Genomic DNA, 15,125 nt, shown 5'->3' with positions numbered 1-15,125 from the left:
CCCACTAGAGTGGCAGCTCTGTCCTGATGGCCTCTGGGACCTGCTCATGGGGAAGGTGCATCTCAAGGCAGAGTCAGCACAGCAGGCATTTATCTGAGGCACAGAAAGACTGAGTTATAGAAGCCATCAATAGACTAAAACCATAAAAGGAGACTTCAAGAGGTACTGGGTTTAGACATTTTCTTTTAAAAAATTAGAGAAAAGAGTGAAACGATCATGATTATAGAAACAGTGAAGACATCATATCCTTACAAGTGGCCTGCTTTTCTGTCTTTTTAAAAAAGAAATATTTTTTATTTATTTCAGAGAGGAAGGGAGTGGGAGAGAGAGATAGAAACATCAATGATGTGAGAGAATCATTGATCAGCTTCCATCTGCACACCTCCCACTGGGGATTAAGCCAGAAACCCAGGCATGCGCTCTGACATGGAATTGAATGGTGACCTCCTGGTTTATAGGTTGACCCTCAACCACTGAGCCACACCAGCTGGGCTAGCCTGTGTTTCTTATACTTGCTGTCACTTCTCCATATCCTAGGGGCAAGGGAACCTGTGTGCTTGTCTTTGGGAAACACCGACATAGGAGACCACCGTGTTCAGGTCCATGGCAGGCTCTCTCCTGGCTCAGGAACCAGGCCGATTACAGGAGGGAAAACTCATGAAAAAGCAGGACAGGAACAAGGAAAGCTTTTCTTCCCACTTTCTGCCCTTGAAGCCTGTGAGGCAGATGATCTCACTCCATATTTAATTGAGGAACATTTTACAAAGAAATGTGGGCCGAGGTGAGCTAAGGTGCTCAGCAGACAGCGAGGGTTGAACACACAGGGACAGGGAGGGATGGAGCTAAGGTTCTGCAGTCGACACTGGGGCCTCCAGGTCCAGGGCGGGAGGAACCAGCAGGGAGGAGCGGCTGCGGGGTCAGGAGCCAGGACCCAGCCAGAGCCCGAGGCGGCTCTCCTTGTGGAGTGAGAGCCCAGCAGGAAACCTCTTCAGGCTGCTAAGGGGCCTGACAGAAAGTCTCTCCTCTCCATGTCGCCATGGCCACCTCAGCTCAGGAGTCCTGCAGAGGACAGAGCTGTTCCCAGGCCCAGGCAGCAGGGGCGCTGCCCTCCCAGGCCTCCTGCTGGGGCTCCCAAGTGGGAAGAAAAGCTCTGAGGCCACAGGAGCCAAAGCTGCTTTAGAGCTGCCTCTCACCAGGCGGGAGGAGACCCTGCAGTGTAAGCGGCCACCAGAGCCACACCCAGGCTCCCCGCTATCTGTCCCCTGGCTCGTCCCCTGCACCTTCTGCTCTAGGGAAACCGATAGTGTCCCTGAGAGAGGATTAGAGAGCCATATCTGTGGGCTGAAGTCCAGAGTGTCCTGGGAAAGAGAAGGAAGATGCCACTTAAAGATATGAAGGTAAGTGTGTCCCCAAACACAGGGTCCCCGCCCAGGCCACCTGAGCTTCCCTAGCAGCACCCCCACCCGCTGACACCAGAGCAGGGACAAAAGCAGAAGCTGAGAGCAGTGGACCCGAAGCTGTCACATCCAGTGTCATCAGTGACCACAGGGCCTGCTCCTCCATGTGCCCCAGGATCTGCACCCAAATCCCCGTGAGTGTTAACCCCTCTCTACTCCCACAGCCATGACTCCTCATGTCTCCACCCTGAGAACCGGGAGCTGGTTATTTCTGCATTTCCAGGGAACGTGAGACCGACAGGGAAAGAGAGGCTTCTAAGGCGCTGCCATACCCAGAGCTCACCCAGCAAAGCCCCAGTTCTCCCCACCATCTCGGGGCCTCGGCTGCCAGCAGGCTCCTTACCTTTCTGAGCCCTGAAGTAGATGAGCAGCCCCGCCCCGAGGAAGAGCAGCCCCAGCACGAAGCCCCCGGCTCCACTCAGCCCCTTGCTCTGTGCGGATCCAGACTGGGCCCCTGAGAGAAGAAGCTGGTTTCAGTGGGTTTGGCCTAAAGCAACGTCTCTAATGGAGACCCTGGGATTGAGAGCTTTATTTTTGAGGGATGGGAGAGGGAGTGAGGGGGTGGGTGATGCCCTGGAAGAATTGGCCATTTCTGGGAAAAAGACTGAAGTCACACTGAGCAGGTTCAAGGCCCAGGCACTGGCCTCAGGTCCCCTCACACCTGACCCAAGGCCACTGCTTCGGCCTCTGAGGCTGCAGAGCCCGGGGCCTTTGACCTCCAGGACTTGGCCCGGGTGACAGAGCCGCAGATGGCACAGCAGACAGGGCTCTCCTGGTGCAGGAAGGTCCCCACGCTGTGGAGAACGCACCTCTTCCCAGATCACAGTGGGCAGCTCAGCGCAGGCAGAAGCACCCGCCCAGCCCACTGGGGATGGTGCCCAGGGCCAAGGGGCACCATGACGGGGAGAGTGTGGGAAATTCAAAGCAGGGCAGGCATGGCGGCCTCCCAGGGCTATGGGTGTCCACAGAAGCGATCACAGGCCTACCCTGTGGCCTGTGCTGAAGGATAGACACGAGAAAAGGAAAACGGGGTGTGGGGAGAGGGGACCCTGACCCTCAGGGACAAGCAAAGGCCCCTGAGGGGGGAGGCGTGTGAGGTCAGAGGGCGTCTCACTCCATTCCACGGTGACAGGGCTGGTGCTGCTGGGGTGCCGCACTTGGCAGGTGTAGACCTCCCCGCTCCGGGGAACTGTCTCCAGCATCACCAGGGTCTGGAAGGTCCAGTCCCCGTTCCGGATCAGGCCCGTGGACACCACCCCGGCCCCCTCTTCCTGGCCGTTGCGCAGCCAGCGGACCTCAATGTGGCCCGGATAGAAGCTGTTCACGGAGCAGACCAGGAGGTTGTGGTGCTGCAGGCGCTGGGTCTTTGCAGGATACACGGTCACTGTGGGCTCAGCTGGGACAGAGAAGGCGGAGGGAGACATGAGCAGGACAGGCAGGCCCTTGGTGGCTCCCTTTCAGCCTTGTCTCCAGTCCCAGGCTCCAGGCTCCAGGCTCCAGGCACCCCCTCCTACCGCCCTGTGGCCCAGCAGGAGGTAGTGCCATGGGCCTTGAATCTCCGTCTACAGCCCGGGACACTGGATTTGAGAGACGTTGAGGAAATTTGGGGGATTTTTCGCATCTGGAAACAGTTACTCATTGTTGAATGAAGTGTTTACAAATCTTTGCGAGGCACAGAGTGTGTGAGTTCCAGTGTGATTTCTGGGGCAGCGCTGCCTGGTCACATCCAGGCTGTGCCTCTTACTGGGTGATCCTTGGAGATCCTCTCTGCTCAGCTCCTCACCTGCAAAGGGGGTGATAATACTAACTCACCGCTTAAGGACATATGAGGACCAATGGGCCTGAAACATGTGAAACAGCGGCTGGAACGTAGCCATCACTGTATGTCAGCTGTTTATCACATATGGAGAGAGAACATAAGGAAAGCAGAGGGAGAAACTGGGGAACAGCTTGGGGAGATGGGGACTCAGGGTGTGAAGTCCTGGGAATGTGATCACACTTGAGAACACAGAGATGGTCTCCCTGGAAGCAGGAAAGACTGGGGATTCCCTAGCTCCGGGGGCTGAGTCCTGAGGGAGAGGGAGGAGCAGGGCAGCACTCATTATAACACTGACAGTGACACTCACTGAGCAACCCGCTCCTTCTCAAAAGAACCCGACCTGTTATTGGGATTCCTGTCATTTTATAATTGTCTCTCTTTTCAAGTTGACATTTGAGCTCAGGGAAGGGGCTGGGACTGGGACTCATTAACATGTGTGCTTCCTGCTTGATACTAGGCTCAATAAATACAAATTTGGAGGAGGAGGAGGAGGAAAAATTGGAGGATGCAGAGGAGGAGGAGGAAGAGGAGTATAAGGAGGAAAAAGTAAAGGAGGAGGAGGAGGAAAAAGTGAGGACGAAGAGGAGGAGAAAAAATGGAGGAGAGGAGTAGGAGGAGTAGGAGGAGGACTAGGAGGAAGAGGAAGAGGAGGAGGAGGAGGAGAAACAAATGGAGGAGAGGAGGAGGAAGAGGAGGAAGAGGAGGAAAAGAGGGAGGAGGAGAAACAAATGGAGGAGAGGAAGAGGAAGAGGAGGTAAAGGGGGAGGAGAGGAGGAGGAGGAGGAGCCTGGTGGAAACATTTTTACTGCATCTCATAAGGGTAGATTTATGATTGATGGTAAGTCATTGTTAGCGACTTCTAAGTGCATTTCATTACCTTAAAGATGTTTAAATTCTTAACATGGAAAGTTATAAAACAGAATCAAAACACAAGCCAGGAGCTGGAGAAAATGCTGAATCAATGTTAGCAAAGTGTCCGTCTTGCTGCCTAGAGAACCCGAAAAATCACTGAGAAAAAGGCCTGGACCCCAGGGATGACGGGAAATAGTCAATTCTTAGAGCAGAACAGTCATTAGCCAACACAAACGTGAAAAATATTCAAGAACCTTAGAAATCAAAGAAGGATAAATTTAAAGTAAAAAATAATTTTTCAACTGAGTATTTGGCAATATTGAATAAGATAAAAACAGATTGCAAAATAGATTGTCAGAACCCTAAACAGTTAACATGTAATGACTTAAATGCTGTCAGCCTGTGTAGATGTGAGATCAGTGTGTTAAGTAACACAATTACAATTAGACCCTGGCTCACCATCACCCCCTCTGTAAACACAGGGGCACTGAGGGGGGAACTAGACACTGAGACCTGAAAGGAGCTCAGAGAAGCCAGAGGTGCCTCGGAGGCCCCGCCCCTCACTCCTAGCCTGACCCTCCGTCCAGGGACAGGCTTGGGCACCCAGCACCCCTATTCCAGGGGCTCAGGGTCAGGGGGGGTTTGGCCAAGACAGACCGACTCCCTCCTCCCACCTCCCCCTGCCTCCCTCCCCGCTGCTCCCCAAACCCTCCCCTGACTGGACAGGGCTGCGCACCCCCAGAAACGCCCCTACACAGGACAGGACCACAGGGTCCCCACAGCTGCCCTCAGGCCCCTCATGGGTGCTCCTCACAGCCCTGTGTGCATACCCCCGGCACCCTCCTACGCCACCAGTCCCCCCTCCTCCCACCCCCGCCTCTGCGCTCTCTTTGCCGATGCACCAGGAATCTCTCAAACTCCACGTAGTTGTGTCTGCAGAGCGTGACCACATAGGCCCGCTTCTCCTCCAGGAGGCCCTCCTGGCTGTTCCAGTGCTCAGCGATGGGCCGCCCCAGCTCAGTCACCGCGCTGAACTCCCCCACGTAGCTGTCGAAGCGCAGGAACTCCTGCCCATTGTAGATCAATCTGTACAGGTACTGCACCCGCTCCGTCCTGTTGGAGAAATGACACTCTTGTATAAGCTGATGCAGGAAATTCGCTGCAGGGACAGGAAGGAACTGTCATGCTGGTGAGAGAAGATGGCGACGCCGCCCAGTGCGGGCATCCAGGCGGTGGGGAAACAGGACCCGGCACCCCCACAGCCAGCGCCCGGAGCCCCTCCTCTGGGCTGGAGGGAGGCCGCAGGGCAGGGAGACCCCTGGGACCCTCAGCCACTGGGCACCCACTGGGCTGCCCCGGGCTCCAGGCTGGGCAAGGACTTGTGCCATCACCGCCTCCTCCTAGATGCCACCCCCTCACCCCCAGCCTCTCCCTTCCCCACACCCTCCTCCTCCTGTCACCCCCTGCGCAGGGGACCTCGTGCCAGGCCCCAGCTGCCCAGGACCCAGGAAGGAAACCGAGCATTGCCCTCCGCTCTGCAGCTTAGAATTCACCAAAGTGCCCATCACAGCCCAACCACAGGCGCATCCACACAGGAGGGAGATGGCAGGAAAGGGGCCTGGAGCAGGGACCACAGGGTCCAAGTCCCATCAGGGGCGGGGCCAGGGCCTCTGAGTGACAGGATGTGGGGGAGGGTCGCTGTATGTGGGGGAGGGGGCACATCTCAGGTGAAGGCAATGCCACCTGCGAAGCCTGAGAGAACCCATGTGCCTCCTGGGAACCAAGAGAACAGGCTCTGAGCCCAGACAGTGGGGGGGAGGGGACAGGAGCCTGGAGGAGGCGGGAGCTGAGAGCCTGGGGTGAGTTAGGGGGCTTCTGCTGCATGTAAGGGAGAGCCCTGAGGAGGTTCAGGGGTTACACCCTAATCCCAATAGGGCGCCCTCTCTTTCCTGCATGTCCAACCCAGGAAGCACAGAGAACAGAGCACACCTGTGGTTAAAGCAGGGGGTGGATGGAAGCTCTGGCACCATCGCTGGTGTGGAGAGAGTCCCTGCAGAAATGGGAGGCCCTGACTGAGGACAGGGGGCTCCCCACGATGCACGACTCATGGAGGAGAGACGGGAAGGTCAGCAGGGATGAGTGACCACAACTCATGACGTTTTGACCAACATCACAGAAGGCAAAATAAAAGATTGAATGGATTCAACAAGAAAGTGGGGAATTTGTGTAACTGTCTAGTTTTTTTTTTTTTCTTAATAAACCGTGAAGAGCTGCATTGGAAGGAGCGTGTGTATAAAGTGTGAGTCTAGAATTTTCAGGAACAGCCGGTGTCCAGCAGTGTTCTCAACCTCAACACTATTGACGTTTGGACCAGATGATTCTGTGAAGTTGCGGTCGGTGTTGTGTACACAGTGGGCTGCACTCGGCATCCCCACCAGTTGTCAGAGAAACCCCCGTGTGACAGCCAGACATGGCTTTACATATTGCAGACGTCCCCGGGGTGGGAAGAGGGAGGTGTGGTGAACCGTCTGAAAAATCTGTGGTGAAAAAGCCACTGTTGATTATGCAGCAGTTGGGAATCTCAATAAAAATTTAGCCAATATTGTGTCTGTGGAAAGGGTTGGTCTATATGGAATTTATATTCTTTAGGAATCTGGTCCCAGTGCAGACTATTTTTCCAGCAAAATGAACTTATTCAGGACCAAGATCTACCTGTTTCTTTGCGTCGCCACCCAATCACTGAGTCATTATTTATCTCCCACATCATCTTCTTTCTTAATCTCCCAGCCACTGGCCCACTGCTTGTCCACAGGAGCAGCTACAGCACGGCCATCTGATTCCTGTTCAAAGTCCCAACTAATTCCATTCTACCTGCCTCCTGCTCCCAGTAATACCAGGAGGCATCAGGTTACCAGCCTTGGCAGGATGTGGACTCTCATTTCTATAGGCAGGTCCCTCAGAAGGGGAGCAGCTGAGATGACCCCCTCACATAGACAGATTACAAACAGGAGCAGGTCCCAGACTTTAGATGGAGACCTTCACATAGAAGTGATGGCAGAGAGGAGGGCACTCTGGTCAGACTCAATCTATCTAACTTTTCACCAATTCTCTAGCACATTCCTGACACATGACAAGGTTGAAAAATAAACATGTGTGAGTTGCTGTTCATGGTAGCCTGTGTCATTAGCACTATCAGGCCATGTTCATGGGCTGAACTGAAAGGACATCAGATGAAGCAAATAAAAATATACAATTCCCAGCACATTTGGATTTAAGATAACTAATTGTCGTTTCTCTGAAATTCAGCTTAAATCAGGCTCCTGTATTTCCTTTGGCAACACAAGCCCAGCCTCTGATGAAAGCTGAGGCAGAGGCGTGCTTTTAAACTTCCTAGTGTTCTTCACGTGCCCACAGTGTTGTGTGAGCCCAGTTGTAAATGCAAAATGGGTGTAAATTCCTTCTGGATATTGGAACTAGCAGCCCTTGCACCTGCTGCCCCCAACGCTGAGACACACGCTGGCACATGGGAACATCAGAAATCTCAGCAGCAAGTCAGACCCAGCAAGTCCCTGTTCACAGTGGGGGTGGAAGCCCAAGGTCTAGAATGAGGAATCTAAATTAGAACATGAGCTCTCACACTGGGTCAGATTGTAGCACCGAAGGGCCTTGTTCTATATCTCTAAAATAGATTTATTGATACTGTATTCCTCACAGGATATTGTTAAGTATGGAATTAAATAGTGATTCTTCCTAGTGCAGATCATATAAGCACTCAATAAAAATCTTGCTCATAAGATCTTTTTATTCCTTAACTTCCTAGATCAAATAATGTTTTCATCAACATTTGGAAATTGTCTTTAATTAATTTTATCACTAAATATCATTTTGAACACAAGGACAAAAACACTGGCCTCTGTATATAACAGGATATACATGCACCTACTATGAAAGGACTATGCTGACATAGAAGAGAGGGACTTCCTAGATACTGAGACTTAGACTATGTACCTGGTTCTACAATTAACCTTGTGAGTCTGGGTAAGTTACTTAAACTCTCTGAATCAGATTCCATGGGTGATTACAGTTATAATTGCTGCAGGTGAGACAGGATGGTTATGAGAGTCACACTCTCAAATGCAGGCCTGGTGCACAGTAACTGCCCATGTGACGCTGCTCCATGCCGCAGGGACCAGATTTGTCTTGTCCATGACTCCACCCTCATCCCCAGGTGGTGACTGTCTACTCTGGGAATAATAAACGGTGGCTGTGGAATTGGTGGCTTTCATAACCAGTCACCTCTGCCTTCAAGGTCACTCCAGTGGCTCCTCGCTGATGACTGAGCATCTCTGGTTCTCATGTCCCCAGCTTCTCATCAGGCTCCTTTGTTCTTATGCTTTAGGTCCAGCTGACTCCCTGAGCCCAGCGCACAGTCTCCCTGAGGTCGCTGCTCAGAGTCACCTGTAATCATCCTCCCGTCTTCAGCTCCTGTCCTCCCTTCAAAGGTCCAATCAGGTTCCGTCTCATACACTCCACTGACTGCAAACACCACGTTCACCAAACCCAGTGCTCACTGCTCTGCATTTCCTCACTTCCCTGACTCCTAGCAGTCCTCACCACAGCTGGCCACTCCCTTCTGGAAAAATCTACTTCCCCTCACTGCCCTGCATCACCTTCTCTCGGTTTTTCTCAACACCCTGCACCCCTTCTCAGTCTCCTCTGCTAACTCAGTGGTCCTTGGTTCTCTGGGCTCGACCCTTGGCATCTTCTTGTCTGCTTCTCTTTCCACCTTCTCCTCCTCCTCCTCCTCCTCCTCCTCCTCCTCCTCCTTCTCCTCCTCCTCCTCCTCCTCCTCCTCCTCCACTTCCCTGGAGTTTAATGCAGCACATGTGTCAATGACACCAATACCAACCCTGCCTGCCCTGGCCGGCCATGAACTCATGGCTCCTGTATTCAACTGACCTCTTGTCAGCTCCACACAAATGTCAAAAAAATCATTTCCAACTTACACAAAACCTTTATTCCTAACCACCCCCTTCAAATAATTTTGTACACAGTCTTTCCTTTCTCAATAAACATCTCCACCAAGTTTATTCTAATTATTGAAGATAAAATCCTTATTAATTTGGTGCTCCTCCCCCATTTCATCCATAACAAGTCCTGGAAATACCTACCCCAGATCTGCTCACTTCCCCTTTCCCGCTGCCTTTGCCGCACACACTAACTGAAGCCAAAGCCTGTCACCTGGGCGATCTTCCATGCTCTTCAAGGGCCCCCGACTCCTCTTGTGAACCCTGCAATCCAATCCCCCCTGGAAGCTGGGGTTATTGTTTTTAATAAACATACATGGGCGCTCCTGTAACTCTCAGGAGTTCCCATGTCTCTTCAGATAAAATTCAAACTTCTTACCCGCCCGTCAGGGCCCAATATGATTTGTCTCCCGTCTTCCCCAGCCTCTTCCTATGTCAGTGTCACTCCCCAACTTGCTCGCCTGCTGCAGCCTCGCTAGCCTTCTTCCTGCCCCTTCAACATGGCAAGCACGTTCCCACACTGTGGCCTCTCCCTCTCCCTCTCCCTGGGACACTTGTCCCCTAGATCTTCTCACGGTTGCGTCTCTCATTATCCAGGTCTCATGTGTCTCAAGTGTCACTTCCTCAGGGAGAGCTCCCGAACCACTTAAACTGACGTCAGGTGAGTCCATGCTCTCTGTCCCATAACCCTGGGGTATATTTTTTTCAAAGCAATTATTGCTCTGAATTTTTTCTGTCTTAAGGGGTTCATGGAGAAAGGAAAGGAGATGGTGGGGAGGCCCCTTGATACATCTCACATAGTCGGGAGAGGCGCCTACATTACAGATTCTGCTGAGGACAGAACACAGGGTCCTCAAAGAGAGACCCTCTAATTCCTTTGACTCCCCATAAAATGCCAGAGAAACTTTCCTTTTAGGGATAACTCATACAGTAAATGGAGCACTGGGTGGGAATCAGTCTGAGATCATTATTTCTCAGTCCTCTCAAGACCCCGATGGAAGGGGACACAGGCTGGGGAGGTTTACTGGAGGCGAGGTGAGAAGAAACGGCTGAGATACATGGAGCCCCTTGCACATCTCATAGTGGCGACCACCAGCCCCTTTTGTAGTGGAAAGAATCGGGATCCATATGGTAAAGGCAGGTGGCCACTGAATAAAATGCCACCATTTTCTAAGGGACATGGCCTGGACATGGTGACAAAGCTAATTCCCTTTCTTCCTCCCCCACAACAGCTCACCCCCAAGGTGCACTTACGTGGAGTGTCCCTGGCCCGAGCCAGGGGAGGGCTCAGTGCCATCAGCATCACCGTCAGAGCGGCCATCCAGGAGCCTCCGGGGAACCGCAGACACACCATGCTGGAGCTCAGAGAGGACAGGGGCAGGGAGCAGGGGCGTCTCACTCAGTGAGGACTGTGACCCTTCTCCACCCACATCCCCCAAAACACCAACTGATGAACTCATTTCCTTGTTCTTTAGCAATGAGAACCAATCAGCATCAGAGATGAACAGCATCATCAGTTGCTGGTCAGAGATTCAGTAGGAAGGTCCTCTTCTGAAATTTAAAATTTCCTGCATTAAAAGCATTGCTTTGATTTAGTGCTTTGAAGGTTTGGTCTGGTTGTGTCAGAAACACTGTGTTGGGCCCTATTGTGAGGCAGCTCTGCGCTGGTCAGTGATGAACACACAAGTTGGAGCCTTTGGGAGCATTTCTTGCTCCCCCTGCAGAAAGAGCCATTTTGCAAATGGATGAGTGAGTGTGCTGGGAGCTGAGGGTGAGGGAGGTGATTGCAAGTTAGGAGGCCTTCCATTTTGTCTTATTTTAAAAAATATTTATTGCTGAAAGTCTTACATATGTCCCTTTTTCCCCCCATTGACTTCTCTAGCCCCCCCCCACACACACACACCCCCTCCCTTCAAACTTCACCATCCTACCAGTATTGTCTGTGTCCATGGCTTATGCATACACTCCTGCAAGTTCTTTGGTTGATCTCTTCCCACTCACCCACCATCCCCTGACTTTCCTCTGAGGTTCGATAGTCTGTTCTGTGCTTTCATGTCTCTGGATCTATTTTGTTCATCAGTTTATTTTGTTCATCAGATTCCACATATGAGTGAGATCATGTGATACTTGTCTTTCTCTGACTGGCTTATTTTGCTGTTGTACCTCAACTTAGTGATACAGATTTGGGAAAATGATTTAATGTTTCACAGTTAAAGCCACTGTGATCTTTCAGGTGTTTTAATACTGGGAAAGGCTGTGATTCCATGGACACTTCAAGGAGCAGCTTCCCCTGGTAACTTATGACATGACAGGCTTGTAGTTGCTGATTGGACAGTATAACCAGTGAGTCATTACAGGGGGGAATGTCACTCACTGAAGGAAATAGAAAGTTATTCAATAATTTAAACCGAGCGAAAAGGTTTTGCAGGGTTCTCTCCTGGTGCTGTCACTGAGCTCAAGGCCCCTCTGGAACACACTTGGTTAGAAAGGGGCTAGCGGAGGCGATCTGTGTGGGATGGAGGGAACGTGCTTTTGGACAGCACTTAACCCACCAGCGTGATCAGCCAACTGTCCAAACCAAAGTGCTCAAGGGGCTGGGAGACTGAGAAAGGACTCAAAGCCAGCCTTTGGCCCAGCAGCTCTGCATTAGAACAGCTAGTGTTTCATGTGAAAAGCATTCAGTTCTTTACTCCTGGTCCCCATTGGGATATTTTCATTTTCTTGGGGGCATGTCCTCTTATTTAGTCAACTGCTCTTGTTTTATTCTATGAAAAGGTAGAAGGAGACTTTGCTAATGAAATTATTACAGAGTGCTCAGGAAGTGGAACTCGATGGAAAACTAGGAAGTACATCCTTTGATGTCATCATGTGATTTAGAACATCTAGTTCTACGTTAGATAATCAGTACACGTTATACTAACAGACATGTACCTCTCAGATCCTCAGTGGACTTGAAAGGACAGCTGTCCATTGAAGTTCCGTGTTAATTCTCACGCCCCAGTTCTGATGTGCAGTCCTCCCCATGCCTGCATGTGTCTAGTGACAGGATACTGACCATGCTGCAGCGAAATGACTGCAATTGAGGGGGTGAAATGGAAGAAGATGGTCAAAAGGCACAAACTTCCAGCTAAGAAATGCACAAGTCATCAGGATGTAATGCACAGCTAAGAGGGTAGATCTTAAAGCAGTGGTTCCTAACCCTTTCTTGGCCATGCCCCACCTAAGCATCTCTAAACCCTGATGCCCCCTGTGACATAGGATTCCTATTCTTCAAAAAGTGAGCTCCTATTCACGTGGAGGAAGCCTAAAGGCGCGTTAACTTGGTCTAAACAAGCTTCCAAAGAACATGGCATCCATGAAAGAGAAAAATAAAAGAACGAAAGGACAGTTGAAGTACTGAGGGAGAAATCACTAAGAAATTGTTTAAAAAAATAATATGAAGTGATATGAAAAAATAGCAAATAAAGTTTTAAAACATAGTACTAGTAGAGAACTGAAATGCATAAATATGTCACAATATAAATTTATATACTGTACATGAGGCCCCTAGAACCATGAAAAATAAAAAAATTAACTGTTAATAACTCATTCTCAAATTTCTGCTCTTAAAAATCAAATTGCCCCGCGCCCCCATGGGGCATGTACCCCACGTTGGAACAACTGTCTTAAATGTTCTCATCACTAGAAAGAGTTTAGTAACTATGTGTGGTATAGATGTTACCTGGACTTACTGTGGTGTTCATTTCCAATATATACAAACTAGACGCCCAGTTCATGAAATTCATGCACATGGATTGGGGGTTTTAGTCAGCCCAGCCTGCACCCTCTCCAATCGAGGACCCCTTGACTGCCAGTTTGGGCCTAAACCAGCTACCAGACACCCCTCTCACAATCTGAGACTGCTGGCTTCTAACTGCTCACCTGCATGCCTACCTGATTGCCCCTAACTGCCCCCCACCAGCCTGATAACCCCTAATCGCCACTGCCTGCTGGCCTGATTGCCCACAACTGCCCCCCCTGCTAGCCAGGTCGCCCCCAATTGCCCCACCTGCCGACCTGGTCTCCCCCAATTGCCACCTTGCTGGCCTGGTCACACCATGCAACCTGCTGGTCAGTCCTTTGGTCGTCCCTCACTAACCCCCCTGCTGGCCTGGTCGCCCCACACAGCTGCTGTGTGGTTGTTACTGTTACTGTTCAGTCATCCATCTGGTCGTGAGGGCCCTGGCTTTTTATATATATTAGGAAATCCAATCTTTATGTGAAACTAATATAATGCCATATGTCAATTATACCTCAATATACAAAGTGAGTAAAATTAATTGAGCAATTTTGAGCATTTTACTCTGTAGCCAGGATTATATGGGGACTTTCTTTGCATCAGATTTTTGTTTAATTCTCACATCATCTCGGTGAGCTAAGTGCCCTTCATCCCTACAGTTGGAGAGAATAGAGTGATGGTGGTTGAAGGACCTTCGCAAGGACACAGGCAGTAAAGGTGCCCTCCAGGTTGAGCCCAGCGAAGTGTTCAGACCCACACGCTCAGCCACTGCACCGACCACCTCGCATTCACCTTCTGAAGGGACTGTTCCTCCAGGGAAAGCGCTCCCCTCCCTCACTCACAGATGTGCCGCCCACAGCTACTCCTTTCAGTGAGTGACCGCATTTCCCATAAACTGAGGCGGCTGCAGCGGAGCAATTCCGGTTCCTGGACAAGATGCCCGCCTCCCCATGGTCCCCTTCTCTGGAAATGACAAGCTTTGTATTTCTCTTATGTAACCACACCCAGCGCTCCCGCACACACCTTCCCCTTCTTAGAGACAGCAGTGCCCCCAATTCCTAAATCCAACCTACTGTTCTCATCAGGATTTCAGGCTTTTCAGCATGTTAAGTGCAAATTAGACCGCCTGAAATCAGAACAGAAAGTGTGTCTTGCTTACTTTGGGAAAATATGTTTCTGTTAATGTGGAAAAGTCAGAATTCCTTGGCGAGGTTGGGAAGAAGTCACTCCTGTTCCTGGATTTGAGAACAAACTCTGTCCCTCGACCCCAGTGGTAATTCAGTGCTGTGGGCAGCTGTACAGAGGCAACTGGGAGAATATCACGTTTAATTTAGCAAACAGACAATCATAACTTACTCAAAACTCACTAGTCGTGATGTGTGACAGTCTGGGGAAGCCAAGCTAAGGTCCACACCTTTCCCACTAGAGTTGCAGCTCTGTGCTGATGGACTCCGGTACCTGCTCATGGGGAAGGTGCATCTCAAGGCAGAATCAGCACAGCAGGCATTTTATCTGAGTTGCAAAAAGACAGAAGTGAGGAAGCCACCACTAGTCGCATAAAGGGGACTTCAAGAGGCACCGGGTTTAGGTACCTTCTTTTAAAAAATCAGAGAAAAGGAGCAAAAAGAACATGATTACAAAGACATCAGATCATTACCTGCTTTTCTCTTTTAAAAAGAAATATTTTTATTTATTGATTTCAGAGAGGAAGAAAGAGGGAGAGATAGAAACATTAATGATGAGAGAGAATCATTGATTGGTTGCCTTCTCCATGTCCCCTACTGGGGATCAAACCCAAAACCCAGCCATGCACCCTGATCCGGAATTGAATGGTGACTTCCCGGTTCATAGGTTGACACTCAACCACTGAGCCACACCAACTGGGCCAGCCTGCGTTTCTTTTTTTTAAAATATATTTTATTGATTTTTCACAGAGAGGAAGGGAGAGAGATAGAGAGTTAGAAACATCGATGAGAGATAAACATCTATCAGCTGCCTCTTGCACACCCCCTACTGGGAAGTGTCTGCAACCGAGGTACATGCCCTTGACCGGAATCTAACCTGGGACCTTTCAGTCCGCAGGCCGACGCTCTATCCACTGAGCCAAACCAGTTTCGGCATCCTGCGTTTCTTATACTTGTTGTCTCCTTTCCATATCCCAGGAGCAAGGGATCCTGTGTGCTTGTCTTTGA

The 15,125-nt window shown here is 50.6% G+C and overlaps 1 protein-coding gene across 1 annotated transcript; it reads right to left on the bottom strand.

The window, feature by feature from the left end:
* Positions 1 to 730: 730 nt before the first annotated feature.
* LOC102423747 (DLA class II histocompatibility antigen, DR-1 beta chain-like) lies at positions 731 to 10,577 on the bottom strand. The gene is made up of 6 exons (XM_014447703.2): positions 10,410 to 10,577; positions 5,018 to 5,287; positions 2,572 to 2,853; positions 1,801 to 1,911; positions 1,335 to 1,358; positions 731 to 1,059 (listed from the first exon to the last, which is right to left on the bottom strand). The coding sequence occupies exons 1-6, from the start codon at positions 10,507 to 10,509 to the stop codon at positions 1,046 to 1,048; spliced, it is 801 nt and encodes a 266-aa protein (XP_014303189.1). The 5' UTR covers positions 10,510 to 10,577; the 3' UTR covers positions 731 to 1,045.
* Positions 10,578 to 15,125: the final 4,548 nt, after the last annotated feature.

Source organism: Myotis lucifugus, unplaced genomic scaffold (genome assembly GCF_000147115.1).
Source record: "Myotis lucifugus unplaced genomic scaffold, Myoluc2.0 scaffold_697, whole genome shotgun sequence".
Taxonomy (NCBI): domain Eukaryota; kingdom Metazoa; phylum Chordata; class Mammalia; order Chiroptera; family Vespertilionidae; genus Myotis; species Myotis lucifugus.
The sequence above is the reverse complement of the archived record's forward strand: the minus strand, read 5'-3'. Positions and strand labels throughout refer to the sequence as shown.